The sequence below is a fragment of the Equus asinus genome, chromosome 27 (assembly GCF_041296235.1).
Source record: "Equus asinus isolate D_3611 breed Donkey chromosome 27, EquAss-T2T_v2, whole genome shotgun sequence".
NCBI classification, from domain to species: Eukaryota; Metazoa; Chordata; class Mammalia; order Perissodactyla; family Equidae; genus Equus; species Equus asinus.
The window spans coordinates 23,745,225-23,764,354 of NC_091816.1; the positions used below are offsets into that span (position 1 = coordinate 23,745,225).

The 19,130-nt window shown below is 39.8% G+C and overlaps 1 protein-coding gene across 1 annotated transcript; it reads left to right on the plus strand.

Annotated features, from left to right (window-relative positions):
* The first annotated feature begins 226 nt into the window (after positions 1–226).
* CCDC110 (coiled-coil domain containing 110) lies at positions 227–14,897 on the plus strand. Its single transcript, XM_070499725.1, has 6 exons — positions 227–641; positions 708–1,097; positions 9,774–9,829; positions 10,090–10,155; positions 11,651–11,761; positions 12,624–14,897. Exons 1-6 carry the CDS (start codon positions 227–229, stop codon positions 14,757–14,759), a joined length of 3,174 nt encoding a protein of 1,057 aa, XP_070355826.1. The 3' UTR covers positions 14,760–14,897.
* The last annotated feature ends 4,233 nt before the right edge of the window (positions 14,898–19,130 follow it).

The following is a 19,130-nucleotide window of genomic DNA, read 5'->3' on the forward strand; positions in this document are numbered from 1 at the left end:
AAATTAGCATGCTTTGACAAATGAATACAGGCGCCTCTGCGACAGCTTTGATATGTGTATCTTAACACGTTATTATTAAGTTCATTATTAGAAATGGGGTCTTCTTATAGCCGCAGCAAACAAAAGTCCTTTCACGATCTTGGTTTTGGGCCTTTCAAACCCCCAAACGCTGAAACTACTCTGACGGATGGGTTGAAATAAGCAGAATAGAACAAAAAATGAAATAATGAAAACAGAGCGGGGAAAAGTTCCTGGGTGTTGCCTGTCTCTAAACAGTCCCTTTTCTCCAAAGCCAGACAACGATGAAGACCAAGTTCTGGTCAGCAGGGAAGACGCCTGGGTGAAAAAACACCCACTGAGACTGTCTCCGGGCTTGGGACGACACGGCAAAGGGTGGACCTTTCCACCATGCAGCTGTCCCCGGCACAGCTCTGGGGCTCGAGCGTCCCGGATCCAGGACCCGCGACCCCAGCGCGCACCTTCTCCTCCCCACCCCCACCCCTGCGCCCGCCCCACATCCGCTCGTGGCATCCCGGCCACCCGGTTACCAGGCAACGGGCTGCCCCGGCGTGAAGCGACTGAGCAGAATGCCCGGGGAAAGGCAGTTGGGAGGAGAACCGGGGCAGCAGAAATGAGCCCGGGTAAGAGCCGGCCCGGGGCGCTGTCCCTGGAGGGGGAGCCGTGAGAAGCGGACGGGTAGTGGAGAGCGCCGCCTCTCCAGAACCAGGGCCCTTCATCCCCAAGACAGGTCCCATCTGGAGCGCGGATCTTCGGGACTAGGCGCACACCTCTGCCACCGCAGGGAGCAAAGCCCCGCCTCCATCCCCGCGCCCCGCTGTCGCTTGCGGCCCTAGAGCCACCCCGTCCCGCCGGCTGCGTGGCCCCAGCGCGCCCTCCCGTGGCCTCTGGGGGCGTCCGCGTCCCGCATCCCCACGCCTCGCCTCCCTTTCTCCTCCCGGCAAAAGCAAAAGCGACGTACGGTTCTCTTACAGAAAAGCATCATGAGGAAGAGGATGACGTTGACTGCGTCCTCCTTTCAGCGTCAAAGATCCTAAATTCCTCTGAGTGGGTAAAGGAAAGCGGTGGCAGTGAAACAGGTAAAACCTCCAGGCCAAGGCCCCGATGGCGGTGATATTTCTGCCTTTTACTACAGGCAATGGGGACGTTGCCTAAATCCACTGGCCCAACTGGTGTACTCCCAGTAACTATCATGATGATACTAATAATGGATAACGTGGCACATTTGTTTGTGCCAGATATTGTTCTATGCACTTAAGTGTGTCAATTCACTTAATCCTCACAACCCTATGAGGTTATCCCTATTTTATAAGTGAGGAAACTGAGGCACAGAGAGGTTAACTAACTCCCCAAGGTCACACGGGCAGCAAATAATAGAGCCACTCAGCAGAGTAGTTCCAGAGTCCAGGCCCTCATCTCCATGCTGTACTATACTGCTTCTCTGAATACCAAATATTGTTGATTTTTTGGACAGACACTAAAATGGTGTATACTTTTTCTAAAGGAAACCACTTTTTACAGTAAATATTTGTGGACAATGGGATATTGTATGGGGAGGAGGTTTGCAATAACCAAAGAGCTACAGCTTTCAAGCTCTACATAAAGCGTGAATAAGATGTCGTAAATTCCCAGCTAGGGGGACCTGAGAACACTGCAGTTGGAGTCTCAGTGCTGAGAGAAGCCCAAGGAGGCGCCACACCTCTTGGGGGCCCCACTGTTCAGCGTGACACGCCAGGGAAGGCACAGAGCACTGTGGTGGAAGGTGGTGCTAGATTGATGGGCCAAGTTAGGACCCCCAGTTGCCCATAACCCACGTGTGACATAGGGGTAATCCAGACACAGAGGTGCTGAGAGAAATGGTGAACCAGAGACCTGTCTGCACCTGCATAAATCCAGGACCTTCACAAATGCTTTGTCTAGGGTCCAGAAAGAACGGTCTAGAGCAGCCACACCTCAGTAGACAAAAGACAACTGGATGCCCAGGGGCCACCAGGATGAGCACCATCTCAGTGGAGGCCAGCAGGGCAGTGCACTGACCTGTCCCCCCTCTGCTCTTTTGCACCCCATCATCCATAAGGATATGCAGGCGGCCCTGTGCAACCAGGAGGGGTAATGGGAACACCTGAACAAGGGAGGAAGAGACCTCTCAGAGAGTTTAGACGTTGAGTCTGCTCAATATTGACCTCTAGGGGCCACCCCGTGGCCGAGTGGTTAAGTTTGCATGCTGTGATCTGCTTCAGTGGCCCAGGGTTTCGCTAGTTCGGATCCTGGACATGGCACCTCTCATCAGGCCATGTTGAGGTGGCATCCCACATAGCACAACCAGAAGGACCTACAACTAGAATATACAACTATGTACTGGGGGGCTTTGAGGAGAAGAAAGAAAAAATGAAGATTGGCAACAGATTTTAGCTTAGGCACCAATCTTAAAAAAAAAAATGACCTCTAAGAGAGCACTCAAGGTCAGAAGAGACTGAGACACTTTAACTTGGCAAGATCATGTGTTCTCTAACATGAGTGAGACTTAGGGCTCTGGAGAAAGATGCCAGCATTTATAGAAAATGAAGTTCCATGCAAATGGCACATATGCTTGTTTAAGAGTTACAGTCTTTCTTGCTAAGCTGTGACAATACTTCTGAGGTCTCTTTGATTTTAAAAGAACAAGCGGTGAGTCTAATTAGCCCTTGACTTGCTGGAATGAGGATGTGAGAGATCTTCAGGATGTTCAAACTTCAGGATGTCCAGTGTGTTGTTCTGAGCATCTCTGTTCTGCCCAAGCCTTCGCTCACTCATTCATTTATCTAACAAATATTTCTGAGCACCTGCTATGTATCAAGTGCTGTCCTAGGTGCTGGGGACCCAACGGTGAACAAAATACGCAAAAGTCCCGCCCACTGCCGCTTCCCTTCTAGTGAGAGGAGCAGAAAAACGAGGGATATTGTGTATAAGATGGGAGTGAATCCTGTGGAGAAAAGGAAGGCATGGCAGGGGGCAGGAAGGGCCTGGAGCATCGGAGGCAGGTGGGAAGCATGCAATCATTTGAAACACGGTGGTAGGAGACCTCTCTTAGCAGGTGACATGTGAGTGAAGACCTGCAGGAGGTGCAGGAGTAGTCAATGCAGATTTCTCGGGAAAGAGCATTCCAGGCAGAGACCAGCAACTGGGAAGGCCCTGAGGTGGGAGGAACAGCCAGTGACTGGAGCAGAATGAGAAAGCGGGAGAGTAGGAGAAGGGTTCAGAGAGGAAATTGGGGAGGGGGGCTTTGTAGTTCCAAGTAAGCATTTGGGGTTTCATTCTGAGCAATGCTTTGTGGGAAGCAGTGGAGATTCTGAGCAGCCACCCCGCCCCTCCCTCTCAGTTGGAAATTTTAAATTTACCAGGTCATCAATATTGATAATACCTTTGCCGCTACAGTAATGATTAAATTTTCTGGAGCATTTACTATGTGCCACGCACTATGCTAACAGCTTTACCTACCAACTAGACACTGCCTAGAGTTATCCCTCACAGAGAAAGTGTGGCAAAGCCAGGATTCAAACCCAGGCGGCCTGGCTCCGTGGCTTCCACGACAGTGCCCGGTGCGGATAGTGCCCCGCCCCACAGTTACTTCTAGGGATGAATTTCACTTGTCACAGCAAAACTCAGTCTTTGAGCCTGAGAACTATAAAGCCTTGACTACAGAGTGGCTGATGTACTACATAAAATCATTACCCTGCTGCGTTTTTAAAACTCATTTGTTCTCGTTGGTCTGCTGGCCACAAACATGCACTTGATACTTTCTGTATATGTTGAACATGACATAATCTTCTGCAGATTTCAGAATAAATCCCCCATATCTTTACCTTAATTAGCTCAAAAGTCATCCCACTCATAACTATCTTGGTTTTCACTTCTGACACTTAAATATGAAACAGCCAGAGAATTGAAGTTGACTATAATATGAATAATATTTCTTGCATTCCCAATAGAGTATAAGCTTCTTCAGGACCTGGACCACATCCAGGGGTCTAGGGACCCCCCAGTGTTGTACGTTTCACAGGGTCTTAATAAATGTGACGAGGGATTGTGTTCTTTCTCCTGTGATTCTTTGATAATTTCCTTTCCAATTCTAGAATCACATAATTCTATGTGGTTCTTAAATATTGCTGAATTTTTAAATTATCTTTCCTTTGGGAATAAGTAACAGCCAGTGTCTCTGAAACTCATAAAAACAAAAAGTTATTTTAATAGCTTTTAAAATAGATAAATTCAACTCTCTGCCTGCTGTCTGTCTTCACGGAATCGTCTGAACATTGCTGGAGAAAAACACTCACTTCTCAGTCATCCCATGGATCTCAGTGCTATTTGGAAAACTTCCTTTATCTTCCAGCAAGTGCGCTTTCAAAGCTTCTCCAAGATAACTATTTCCCTCTTCTTGTCTCCTCAAATCTCCGCCACCTCTCGACATGACCTGTCAACTTGTAACATGATCTCACACTATATGAAAAAAATAGAAGCAATCAAACCCAAATTCCCTCACCCTCAGCCTCCAGATTTGCTAACCCACCTGCCTGGGTCCCCATACTCTCTACCTTCCCCCCGTTTCAATGGAAGGATTGTCCCTGCCCAGTCAAAGCTCATTTCCTCCGGATCCTCTCTCTCCTGGAATCCTCAAGCACTCAGCTTCTGCAGTCAGCCTTCCAGACTCTCCAGAATTATTCCTCTTCTCCCTTCTACTCTACGACTGCAGCAGCAAGCAGGCATGATAGAATCTCCCATGGTTAAAAAAAATTCGTTCTTAACCTTCACATCTCTTCCAACACGCACCCTATTCTACCAGGCACCCTGTTCCCTTCCACAGTAAAACGGGAGAGTTGCCAATACTTAGTGCCCACAAATCTTCACATTCTGTTCTCCTCTCAAGCCACTTCATCTGGGCTTCTGTGCCCATCACTGCCCAGAAACAGCCCTTGTCTAGGCCAGCAGTGATGTCCATATGGCTCAATACAATGTTCATAACCACGCCCCTCAGCCAGAGACTGGAATATCCCACTGCCTGTTGACATCTCCACTTTGATGTCTAACAGAAATCTTGACTTTAACATATCTGAAAGAGTTTTCCCTAAAATATGTTCCTACACCATTCTTTTCCATGTCAGTAAATGGCATCATCATTCATCCAACTGCTCTCACCAAAAGCCTAGGAGTCATCCTTAGTCCTTTCGTCTGGCCACATCTAATCTTCTGGCAGTGCTGCTGGCTTTATCTCCAAAACATATTCTGAATCCACCTATTTTTCTCCATCTCTCCCACGGCCGTCCTAGTCCAGATACTTTCATCTCTCACTTGGATTGTTGCAATAGTCTGCAATTGCTACCTTATAATCCGTTACCATGCAGTAGAGTGACCTGTTAACGTTCTAGTCATATCAAATCATTGTCATGATTAAAACCCTCCAAAGCTTCCCACTTTACTTAATGTAAAAGCCAAACCCCTCAGCTTGGCCTGCAAGACCCTACATAATCTAGCCCGTCTCCCCCTCTGACCTCTTATCATGCTGTGCTCCCATCTGCTCATTGAGCTGCCGCCATATTGGCTATTTTTTTTTAGGTTGGCCCTGAGCTAACATCTGTCGCCAATCTTCTTTCTTCTTCTTCTTCTTCTACCCAAAGGCCCCAGCACATAGTTGTAGATTCTAGTTGTGGGTTCTTCTAATTGTGGCATGTGGGTCACTGCCCCAACATGGCTTGATGAGTGGTGCCATGACCGCACCCAGGATCCCAACTGGTGAAACCCTGGGCTGCCAAAGAGGAGAACACAAACTTTAACCACTCGGCCACCCAGCGGCCCCATTTGGGCTTGCTTTATGTTCTGCAAACACAGATAACTCGCTCTGCTTCAGAACCTTGCTGTTGCCTCCACTTCGAGTCTCTTCCTACAGATGTTCACATCGCCAGCCCCTTCTTAGCATGGAGGAGTCCCGGCTAAAGCCTCAAATAGTGAGAGAGGCCTTTCCTAACCACCCTTTCCAATGCCGTTCCCATCCTCCCTCACTGTCACATTCACCTATTTTCTTTGTTTTCTTTATCGCTATTTGAAAGTGTCTTGTTGGTTTATTTCTTTGTTTGTTCTTATTTTTCTGTCTACTCCTTGAGGGGGTAGGCCCCGGGGGGGGCACGAGCCTCAGGCATCTTTGTCAATGCTGTGTCTGTAGTACCTACAACAGGGCACACCACATAGTGGACACTCGAAATTTGAATGAATGAGGTTGTTGAAGCAATGAATCACTAAAATATGAAACATTATTTAAGGCTAAATCATGAACTTATAGAAACAACTCTAGACTTTCAGGTAGAGATTTTAGAGCCAAGGAAGGTCCCAGACCCCCCCCCCCCCACACCCCCCGCCGACCCAGTACCAAATGAAATGAACAAAAAAATGCTAGAAAACCAGTAAAAACTTCACCAGAAGCACCTGAAGAAGGGAGGGGGCAGCCCCTCAGGACATAAAATTGGAAAGTGGAGGCCAAAGATAAAAAGAGAAGATTCTGGCAAGGCAAACTACAGCCTGGCTCCTAACTCTGCCTCTGACTTTCAGAAGCAATAAAGCAAGTCAAAATCCTGCAAATACTCATTGATGCCCCTCCCCCATGGCAAAGCTAAATACAGAAAAGACAGAGGAAACACCTGTATCCTTCTCTCTACTGACTGCAGTTTGGGTGAGTAGAGAGCAGCAGCTGCTAGAACAGATGGGTAAACCCAGAGGCTGGTCCACAGGAGCTTTCTTCACTCAGAGGAAGGAGGGGTCTAGCCAGGGCTGCCACTAGCCCATGGGGTGCATCTGTGTGGATTAAAGAAGGTACACTCGACTCCAGGCGGATGCAAACCCACACAGGGTGCCGGCTAGCTGAGTGGAGCAGAGCATGGTAATGGATTTCATCCCACACATATCCTTCTGCCCAGGAGCCCTGGTGCAGGGAACAACCTGCACAGTCATATGTGGCCATCCGAGTTCTGGGACTCCATCCTGAACTGAAGGAATAATCCCAATTAAGAAAATATTTCCCTAAGGTAGTGGGATACATCTCCCTCTAGATTTCTAACAAAAGTCTTAGGGAACAACACAACAGCAGAGATCACATCCTCCAACAGAGGCTTCACACAGCTCCAAATGATCTTTCCTCTCCCAGACCCATCACTTAATTTTTAAGCTATAGAAAAACGGATAGGAAAATACACTGGCCCTGAAAGTGTATCTCAAAGAGCTAGACCCAAGGGACTAACGGAAGGATGTCAAAAGAAAATAGAAATTCTGAGGAGAGTTGCTCTGGTTGCACATGAGTATATGAAAAGAAGCAACATGGTAACTGAAATCATACTGTGGTCAGAAAAGGAAGAAGAGAGAGCCAGCCCTGATGGCCTAGTGGTTAAAGTTTGGTGCACTCTGCTTTGGTGGCCTGGGTTCGGTTCCCGGTGCAGAACCACACCACATATCTGTCAGTAGCCATGCTGTGGCAGTGACTCACATAGAAGAACCTACCACTAGAATATACAACTATGTACTGAGACTTTGGGGAGAAGGGAAAAAAAAAAGAGGGAGATTGGCAATAGATGTTAGCTCAGGGTGAATCTCTTCCAGCAAAAAAAAAAAAAGAGGAAGAGATGGAGGGAGGGAAATATATGTAGAAGCAGTATGTAAATCCCATGTTCTTTCTTTAAAGTCTTTTATTTGCTATATCCCTTAAGTCTCTAGATTTCTTTTGGCCTCATATTTCTTCCTCGGTTTTAGACAAAGGAATCCTGTATTTAGCCTTGAACTTTCAAATCCTAATGATACAAAGGAAATCTGTGCAGAAAAGGGAAAGTTTTGTTACAGGTACAGGAAGGAGATGGAATTTTGAATAGTAAATCCATGAAGAATAAAGTTGAAGTCTGCAAATATTTATGATAATAATATCCCATCTTCAGATTTTAATAGCTTAGTGGGAATTATGGTTACAGAACAAAATGTAAACATCATAAAACTTCACAGTGTGAAAATAATATAACTAGCAAATAGCATGAAAAGTGGAGAGTAAATGTGATTGGAAGTATAATGCTAATTTTCTCCCTTTCTTGGCTGGGAGTAAATCAACACTGAATACAACAGAAAAGTATGTTATTAAAAAACATAAAAATTCCAATCTCTTAATCCTTTTCATGATATATTCTCATTAGTTGAGAGGGATCTCATAGAAAATAATCTCTCAGGTAGTGCAAAAAAAATCTTAATACTAGTGATAACTTGGACTATTTGCAGTTTGCCTTATTCTGTTAAAGTAAATGTAAATCTGGTAATATTTATTTAAAAGTACTGTGTATAATATGATCCCCCTGCTCGAAAATCCCTTCTGTTTTTCCACATATATGCATAGAGAGCTGACTGAAGGGTGGGGACCTAAAATGCACAACAGTTAGTCCTGGATGGTGGGATTCTAGGTGATATATTCTTTTCCATTTGCATTTTGACCTTTTTGACTTCATTACAAGAGGCTATTTTAGAGTCTGGAAAACTTTGGGAGGCCTGGCTGCACTGGGCCAGACCTCACTTGAGCTCCTTTTTCTCTCTCTGAGATGAACATTTCGCACTACCATTTTATTCCCAGTAAGATGCAAAGCTGACAATATCCAGATGGACTCGTTGTCCTCCTTGCCCTCTGATGAAGATGGTAATCTTCAATGAGGCAAACGATTCTGGGCTCTGAACCAAAATTGCTCCCTCAGTGATGAGGGCCAGATGGCGGAAGGGGAGTGCTATACTTTGCACCCAGCTTCTGTAACAGCTGGCAGACTGTCATTCCAAAGGAGAAGATGTGCTGACCTCTTTGAAAACTTCTTAGGCCGGGCAGGTGGCATAGTCATTAAGTGCACGTGCTCTGCTTTGGCAGCCCAGGGTTCCCGGGATCAGATCCTGGATGCGGACCTATATGCCACTCATCAAGCCATGCTGTGATGGCGTCCCACATACAAAATAGAGGGAGGTTGCCACCGATGTTAGCTCAGGGACAAGCTTCCTCACCAAAAATAACACCTTCTCTTACAGCAGAAATTGTCAGCCTACAGGAACATTCTATCATATCATACCATTCAAGACACTTAAAGTTTTTTTAATTCTTTAATAAAAATTTACAAAGCAAGTAGCCTAACATTTGGGAAAAGAGGGATGTTTGTCAGGCAATTTGCAAACATTATATAGTCTTTCCACTGTTTCAGATCTATAATCTATTTTTTAGGAAGGAACACATGAATCTTTACAGCACTTTGCGTAAAAGCATGACAAAATTCTGCTCTGTTAATCCTACTTATTTTCAACGATAAGGAGGAAAAATATCACATAGCCATTTCATAGACACTGAAGCCTATATAGTACTTTGCCAAGGGTCTCCTATAACATGAGGATTATTAGTTTTATTACCAAAAAGATGTAGTTTATATCTCAGAAACAACGATATTTGAGTTTTTGAGAGTTCAAAACTTAATGTTACAAGTTGTTTATTGTAAAAATAAAACCACTATTACAATCTCAATCTTCAGATTGACTCAATCTGAAGTCAAGTGAGAACTATTTCTTAAACTTATTATGTGACTGGCATCAGGTTCTTCCTAATGTGGACATCAAAATTTTCATTATCTCTCTGACTCACTATCCAGGAAAGTTAGGGGCCTGCTTTCCATTACAGTTGTTAAAAAAGAAACCTTAAGAATTAAATCACACGGTCATTCAATTTTGCTTTTTAGAATATGGCTGCGCGTCAGAATCAGAAAATCAAATCCAACCACGGTCAGCATTGAAAGTGAGTATATTTCATGGTGTTGTCTCCGAAAACCTGTGTAGAGGCTGATCTTTCTCAGAATAAGTACTTCATAAATGCATATGGGTTTTTCATTAAAATGTTAATTAAAATGCATTGGTTAGCAAAAATGACTAAGAATGTGAGTAACCTCATGTGATCCTTTCTTGTAATAGGCAACTTTTGGGGATGTTAAAAAAATCATAACAATTCAAGTTTTTGAAGCAATATTCAACCCCATGCATTGTTTAATTTTGTTATAGGCCCTTCAGCATCAATTGGAGTCATTTCAGGCTCTCCGAATACAGACTTTGCAGAATGTTAGCATGGTATGTTCCTTTTAATCCATACATAGGAAATATCCAAACTGAAGATATCATCCCACATTTCTAAACTGATGATCACTAGCCAATTGGTTGATATAGAATATAATAAAATAGAAGCTGCAACATATTCTAGGCTCAAAATTTGTTTGGAGGAAACTATATTCTGTTATACTTGTATTTGGATATGAGCCGAAAAGAAACAGCGCTCACTGATTTTTAAAACATATGCTTAAAGTGCTACCTATATATAGTCTACAAAAAGGGACTCTCATTATAAGTGATATAAAATCTAACTCAAACAACTTTATTAGCTCAGGTACCTGAAAATGCTAGGGATAGTTCACTTGGGGATGGCTTAATCCATCTGATTGGGACTCATATCATCAAGGGACCAGGCTCACTCTTTACCCTGGTTCCACTTTCCACAGTAATGGGTTCTCAGTCTCCATGTGGTGGCAACAGGTCTGCTTGAAGTTCCAGGCCTTTCTCCTTCTAGATTCCAGTCAGATGGAGAAGAGAGCATGCTCTTCTCTCCTACCAGCTTATCCTAAGGGTCTTGGCCTGATTCTGACTGCCCCAGACCGGGTCACACGCAGTGTTTGAACCAGCCACTGTCCAGAGTGAGGCAGTGTTCTGACTGGTTAGCTCTGAGTCACCTGCCCACCTCTGGAGCTAGATGTGGGATCAGTATCACACATCCAAAGGCACAGGGACTTTCTATCCAGAAGAAATAACAGGTAGTGTTACCAGGAGGACAGGGTATGGATATTGGGGATGCATAACACAACACATATTCACTGAAGGCCCGATATAAACTTCATCCCAATAGTCTTGTACTAAAGGCACTGTGGGGAGAGCCAGCCCTGATGACCTAGTGGTTCAAGTTCAGTGCTCTCATCACTTCGGCGGCCTGGGTTCATTTCCTGGCTGTGGAACCACACCACGGGTCTGTCAGTTGCCTTGCTGTGGCAGCAGCTCACAGAGAAGAACTAGAAGGACTTACAACTAGAATATACAACCATGCACTGGGGCTTTGGGGAGGAAAACAAAAAAGAGGAAGCTTGGCAACAGATGTTAGCTCAGGACGAATCTTTCAGAATAAGAAAATAAAAGCAACTACAGGGAAATGAGAGGATAAACTCCTGAGGGTGTATTCTAGAATACGGTCCATTCTGATGTCAGAGATCAAAGGTCTCTGGTCTACTCAACAATGTAAAAGTCAAACATCTAAAATTATTTGAAGATAGTTCATAAACTCTTGTTTTCCTAAATTGTTTTTCTGATTTTATAATCATATAATAAAGGCATGATTTTCTTAAATATTCCTTTAATGATAGAGAGTACAATAAATTTAATTTATATTTTATATTATGGGAAAGAATTTTTATGTGCAGGAAATTTAAAGGTATCTTTTAATTATAATATCTGTTATTCCTATACATTCATAAGTTTATAAATCTGAAATCAAATTCTAACATTCTCAATTTATCTTTTAAAGGTACAGTCTGAAATCAGTGAAATACTGAACAAAAGTATTATTGAAGTAGAAAACCCACAACCGAACTCAGAAAAAAATCTGGTATTCAGCCCACACATTGAAAAGGCTGTGGTATGTTATTCTGTACAAAATCATTTTTATATTTAGGTACTTCAAAAATGTTACTGCAACTAGTTTACCGACACCTTTGTATTCTTCACACGGCAACTGGACTGTCAGAGATGAAAATAAGGAAATTCCTGATGTAAAAACCCTAAAAGATGTGGGTTTACTTCCGTACTTCTGCAACTGTCCCATTTCTCTTAGGAGTGTGCGAGGGGCATCTGACTTTGTCCAGATACCTAAAGATTCCCAAGTAAATTGAAACACAAGGCAGTTTTGATGATCTCTCTGTCCACTTAGGAGTTTTTCTACTTTTAGGATTGACCTAGACCTGTGCCTACACTCATTAGAACTCACATTTCCAGGATAGCTACAGCCCTAGAATCCTCTGAAACTATGAATGTAAGCTAAGGTTGATGAATAGCCTAGAAGTGGAAAGACTCATTTTCCTTGAACTTCCATTTGCTCTGTTACATTCCATTTGACCATTGACCTATGCCATTTGGCCATCTGACCTATTCTATTTGACCTATTCCATTTGAGGGATCTAAGAGACCACCTATCTTTGAGGTCTCTTGAGGGATGCTAAACTTATCTTTCTGAAACTGAGGGGTTGGCCCATGTATCTCACCCCCCGAGGAAATAAGTGCAATTTCTAAGCAAATTGTGAAGACCAGAGTTACAGATCTCGAAATAACTTGTTAGATTTTCTGGGAAAAAATGAATTATACTCATTAGGCTTCTTTGCTGTGGAAATGGATAAAATGTTCATTTTGATTGTAAAAATTAATCTTCCACAAAAAATTATCTTAATTTGCTGGTTATGTGGCAAATGGTAGTACATTTATAGCACGCTTTTTATTGTTACTAGCCTATAGAGAATCAAGAAGAAATCCTTTCTATGGAGAAAATTCATCATTTTGAGGATTCCAGGACTCTTCATTCAATGGAAGAAAAATCCAGTAGCGATAGCATTAATAGTCTCTCTCAAGGTATAAATACTCCATCCCAGATACATTTCAAGGACATATTAACTTTGAAAACCTCAACAGATAATTCAGCTCCAAACATAATTATGAGCCCTTCAGAAGATTCTGACAAGTTGAAGAATTATAATAACCTTTATAGTTTTCTACCTAATGCACCTCAAAATATGATGTCTCAAACTGATACGGTGATTCTGGATAAATCCAAAATCACTATGCCTTTTCTCAAGCATGGATTTTGTGAAAATTTAGATGATATTTGCCTTTCTATCAAACAAATGAAGGAGGAGCTTCAAAAATCACATGATAGGGAACTAGCACTTACGAATCAACTTCAAACTTTAAAAACTGATGCAAATGTTCCAACTAATGGTAAATATGACCTGTCCCCCACTCACAAGGAAAAAATTTACTTTATTAAGGAAGAAAATATAGAAAGTAACTTAAATGAAGATATAAAATCAAAGAGAATTTCAGAATTAGAGGCATTACTAAACAAATTACTCCCACTCAGGGGAACAGCGTCAAAATTCCATGTGAACTTTTGTAGGAAATGTAAAAAATTATCTAAGAGTGAAATACACAGGGGAAAAAGGAATGAGAAAAACAACAAGGAAATTCCCCTCACTGGCAAGAATATTACAGATTTAAAATTCCATTCCAGAGTTCCAAGACATACACTGTCATTTTTTGACCCAACAAATGAAATGAAAAACAAAGAAAGGCAACCATTTGTAGTAAAACACGGATCAATAGTATTTGAAAATGAGAGAACACCCAAAGTCAATTCTGTCACTGAGCAGTGTGTTGCAAAAATTCAGTACTTACAGAATTACCTAAAAGAATCTATACAGATACAGAAAAAAGTAACGGAACTGGAGAATGAAAATCTAACCCTTAAGACCAAAATAAAACCGCTAGTCTTTACCACACAATCTCTGATACAGAAAATTGAAATACATGAAAAGCAACTTAAGAATTTGGTTGAAGAAAAGAACACTATTCAGTCCAAGCTAGTTAAAACAGAAGAAAATGGTAAAGAATGTCTTAAAGAATTGAAAAAAATAATTAGTAAATACAATGCTCTCCAAGGACATAATAAAACTCTAGAGGAAAAAAATAGTCAACTTTCTTTGGAGAAACAACAAATGATAGAAACTCTAGATCAACTGAAAAGTAAGGAACACAAAACTCAAAATGATATGGCCATTGTCAATGAAGAAAACAGTCGATTGAGTATAGAAATGGAATCAATGAAAACAAATATTCTGTTGATACAAGATGAAAAGGAAATGTTAGAGGAAAAAACATACCAGCTTTTAAAAGAAAAAAGCTCACTTGAAAATGAACTGAAAGAAAACAAGCTAGAGATAATGCAACTGAAAGAGAAAGAAAGATTGGCAAAAACTGAACAAGAGACACTTCTTCAAATAATAGAAACAGTTAAAAATGAAAAATTTAATCTTGAAACAACATTACAAGAATGTACTGCTGCTAGACAAAAGATGGAAAGAGAAATTGAGAATATTCAAACTTACCACTCTACTGCAGAAGAGAATTTTCTGAAAGAAATACAAAATGCAAAATCAGAAGCAAGTATTTATAAGAACAGCTTGTCAGAAATGAGCAATGAATGCGAAATGTTATCAAAAATGGTAATGGAAATTAAAACAGATAATCAGATTCTAAAAGAAGAACTAAAAAAACATAGTCAAGAAAATGTAAATTTTGAGAACAGCATCAGTAGACTCACAGAAGACAAAGTACTTTTAGAAAACTATGTAAGAAGTATAGAAAATGAAAGGGATACCCTCGAATTTGAGATGCGGAATCTTCAAAGAGATTATTTAAATCTAAGTGAAAAAATGTGTAGTCAGCATGGTGACCTAGCAAAAATGGGTTACATTTCGAGAAGAGAGAAATTCCATTTTGACAACTATGATACTCGTGAAGACACCTCCAGTCCCAAGAGTAGACCTTTAGCTCCTGATTTGAAAGGTATGTACGTTGTGGTGGATTAGTGCAGATGTGTTTAAGATCCTTTTAGCCTACTGGGCACTAGCCAGACAACAGTAATAAGAAGGAAACTTTTTAAGATGCATATTATTTAGTTTTGTAAGATTTGTATCCAATTTGTTATATAGTGGAATTACTTAGGGATTTTGTTCTTTTGATAAAATTCATGTTGTTATTTTATGTTACTGCTATACATTGTATATGCACAAAGCAACTTTAGTAGGGAGCAGAGTTGTTTTTTTTTTTAAATTATCATCTTTCTGAAGTTTCCTTACCACTCCCACCTTAAAAAGTTTCTTCTTTTCTTCCAGGAATTCCAAGTAAACTGTATCAACTACTTCCATCCAAGATATGTAAATAAATTTCTAAAATCAATGTTTCAAAATCCTTTGTCTAAGTACTTTTTTCCCACAAAATAATTTTAAGATCACTTTAACATATGATTACAATTACCTTTTTAAATTAGATGTTGGAATTAAGTGTATATTTTTTTATTGTCAAGAACTGTGAAAAGTCTCAGATTTTACCTAACTTGTAAGTTAATATGTTAGCCTGACAAAGTTTCACGGGTTCTAGTGGAAGACATGAGACTTCTGGATCAGAGATAAAAGACAGTTTGTTACTCAAAGCAATAGCAACAGCCAGAGTATTAGCATTTTTGTATCAGTTCTCCATGCCAATTCCTATGGGCAACATGAAGAGGGCCACACAGTGGGTTATATTAAAGGAAAGAACTCTGAGCTTAGGGAACCCAAATCTTTATAAGCACAGTAAGCATGCCTGCCTTTTGCCCTAGATGGAAACATTACCTTTATTATACAGGACAGTTGGCATACCTGCTCTTGCTCCTGAGGGGACATTATCTCTAGCTTCCAAGATTGCTTGCTGTATAAATAAACATTGAATTTTGTCAAATGCATTTTCTGCATTTATTGAGGTGATCATGTGCTTTTTTTCCCCTTGAATCTGGTAATATGGTAATTACATTGATTAATTTTGAAACATTATACTAACTTTGCATTCCCGGAATAAACTCCACTAGGTCATGTATTATCCTTTTAATATATACTGCTGGGTTCAATTTGATCATATTTGTTGGATTTCTGCTTCTATGTTCAGAAGGATATTGATCTCTATATTATAATTTTCTTTTAATGTCTTTATCTGGTTTTAGCATCAGGAAAAATCTGGCCTCATAAAATGTGTTCAGAAGTGATCCCTTCTCCTCTATTTTCTGAAAGGATTAGTGTTGGATTGGTGTTATTGACATTATCACTTCCTGAAATATATAATAGAATTGACCAGAGGGCCTGGATTTTTCTAAAGGAGAAGGTTTTACATTGCAAAAATCAATTTCATTAACAGATATAAAACTATCTATATTTTTCTATTTCTTCTTGACTTAGTTTTGATCACTTGTATGTTCTGAGGAATTTATACATTTCTTGTAAGTTCTCAAATTACTGGCATAAAGTTGTTCATAATATTCCTTATCTTTTTAATATTCAGAGGACCTGTGGTGACATTGCATCTTTAATTTCTGACATTGGTAATTTGGGGTTTCTTCTTTTTTTTATCAGTCTTGCTAGAGTTTAGTCAATTTTATATCTTTTTTCAAAAAGCTTTTTGTTTTATTGATTTTTCCCTGCTGATTTTTCTATTTTTTAATCCAGTGATTTCTGTTCTTGTTTTAAAAATTTCCTTCCTTCTTCTTCTTTTGGGTTTAAGTTGCTCTTTCTCTAGTCTCTAGTTCCTAAAGGTAGAAAATCAGATCATTGGTTTGGAACCTTTATTTTTCTCTACTATCTATATTTGCAGCTACAACTTTCCTTCAAAGCACTGCTTTAGCTGCATCGCATAAAGTCTGATATTTTTCCAATTTCACTTAGTTCAAAATATTTTCTCTTTCTCTTGTGATTTATTCCTTGGCCTAATGGAGTATTTAGAAATGTTGCTTAATTTCCAAATATTTGGAGATTTTCAGATATTGTTACTGATTTCTAATTTAAATCTATGGTGATCAGAAAACACACTCTATACAATTTATCTTTTTAAATTTATTGGGACTTGTTTTAATGATCAGCCTATAGTCTGCCTTGGTTAATGTTTCATGTGAACTTGAAGAAAATGTATATTCTGCCATTGTTGGGTGGAGTGTTCATAAATGTCAATTAAGTAATGTGGTTGACAGTGTTGATCAAGTGTTCTGTATCCTGACTGATCTTCTGTCTACTTGTTCTAACAGTTACTGATACAGGAATAGAGAAGTCGGTGTGCCCATTCTATCAGTTTTTGTTTCTTCTGTTTTAAAGCTCTCTTATGTGTGCACTTTTAGCACTATTATGTCCCGTTGGTGAATTGATCCCTTTATTAATATGAAATGACCCTCTCTGTCCCTAGTGATATTCTGTAAAGCCTTTGATTGATATTAATATAGATCCCCCAGTTGTCCTTAGAAGACTGTTTGCATAGTACATGTTTCTGCATCTTTTTACTTTTCTTTGTAATGGTGAATCACTAGGAAACAATTTTAATAGTCAAAGAATAAATATATACCATGAAAAATTGATGACTAAATCCTGAAATCAAACAAAGAATTCAAGTATTGAGAAAAGGACTAATGATGAGCACTGTATCCACTTAAATACAGAACTAGGATTAAAGAATTGAGAGAATTATAGTTACAAAATAGAATATTTGTGTTAAAAACATTGACAATATAAAACAAGGTAACTAAAAAGACAATGTGCATCCTTTTACTTTTAACCTATCTCTGTCTTTGCATTTAAAGTGGGTTTGTTTTAGGAAGCATATAGATAGCACTTTCTTGTTATAAAGTCTGACCATCTATGCCTTTAAAGAGAAGTGTTTAGCTATTTATATTTAATGTAATTATAAATATGGTTTAAAGTAATTAACTAGCATCCATCTATTTGATTTCCATTTGTGCCACCTATTTTGTTCCTTTTATTTCTTTTCCTACCTTCTTTTGGATTAAGTATTTAGGATTCCATTTTCTCTCTGTTTTGCCTTATTAGATATCCCTCTTTGTTTACTTTTCAAAGGTTCTCTAGAGTTGTAATATAGATCTTTGCCTTACCACAGACCTGCTCCAAATAATATTATATCAGTTCATATACAATGGAAGAATCTTACAATAACGTATTTCTATTTCCTTCTTCTCATTCTTTATGCTATTATTGTTTAGCCTTTACCTTTATATATGTTATAAACCCCATAACACAAATTTCATATTTTTACTATAAATAGTAAATTATTTCTGCCTCTTTAAAGAAATTAAACCATGAGGAAAAAAGTATTTCATATTTAACTACACGTTTATGATTTCCAGCATCCTTTGAGTAGATCCAAGCTTCCATCTGATACAATTTTTATTCTGCTTGAAAACTTCCCTTAACATTTCTTGTAATGCAGGTCTCAGCTTTTCTTTTTCTCAAAAAGTCTTGGGGCTGGGCCGGTGGCATAGTGGTTAAGTTCACATGCTCTGCTTTGGAGGCCCAGGGTTCGGATCCCGGGCACAGACCTTAATACCACTCATCAAGCCATGCTATGGCAGCATCCCACATACAAAATAGAGGAGGATTGGCACAGATGTTAGCTCAGGGACAATCTTCCTCACCAAAAAAAAAAAGGTCTTTATTTTACCTTAACTTTTTGAAAATATTTTTCAACGAATATGGAATTCTGAGTTGGCAGTTTCTTTCTGCACTTGGAAGATGTCATTCATTGTTTTCTGACTTGCCTGGTTTCTGATAAGAATTCTTGTATATAGTGTGTCTTTTTTTCTCTGACCAACATTAAGATTCTTCTCTTTATCACTGGTTTTCTGTAATTTTATTATGATGTGTCTTGGTGTGCATTTTCTTTGTGTTTATCCTGCTTGTGTTTCCTAGGGCATCTGGGATTTATAATTTTCATCATATTTGGAAAATTTCAGCCATTATTTCTTCAAATCTTTGTCTCTCTGTGCCTTTCTGAGACTCGATTACACATATGTTAGACCATTTAATATTGTGCTAGAGCTCACTGGTGTTCTGTTCATTTTTGTTTGTCTTTTATCTCTATTTCACTTTGGATACTTTCTATTAATATATCTTCAAAAGTTTACTAGTCTTTCTCTTTTGCGATGATAAATTTGCTATTTTTCCCATTTACTAAAGTTTTCCATTTCAGATGTTTTGTTTTTCATCTCTAGGTTTCCCATTTGGTTCTTGTTTATAACTTTCATTTCTCTCCTCATTGTGTTCATATTTTCCTTTACATACATTAACACAGTTATAGAAGCTATTTTAACATCCTTGTTTGCTAATTCCATCTTCTCTACCATTTTTGGATTTGTTTCTATTCACTGATTT

Bases quoted from the DNA above. Each gene is read 5' to 3' on its own strand.
- CCDC110 (XM_070499725.1), top strand. From the start codon at position 227: ATGAAAACAGAGCGGGGAAAAGTTCCTGGGTGTTGCCTGTCTCTAAAC. The intron at 642-707 runs GTAAGAGCCGGC...GGTAGTGGAGAG, and splicing joins GGCAGCAGAAATGAGCCCGG to CGCCGCCTCTCCAGAACCAG. The intron at 11,762-12,623 runs GTATGTTATTCT...TATTGTTACTAG, and splicing joins CACACATTGAAAAGGCTGTG to CCTATAGAGAATCAAGAAGA.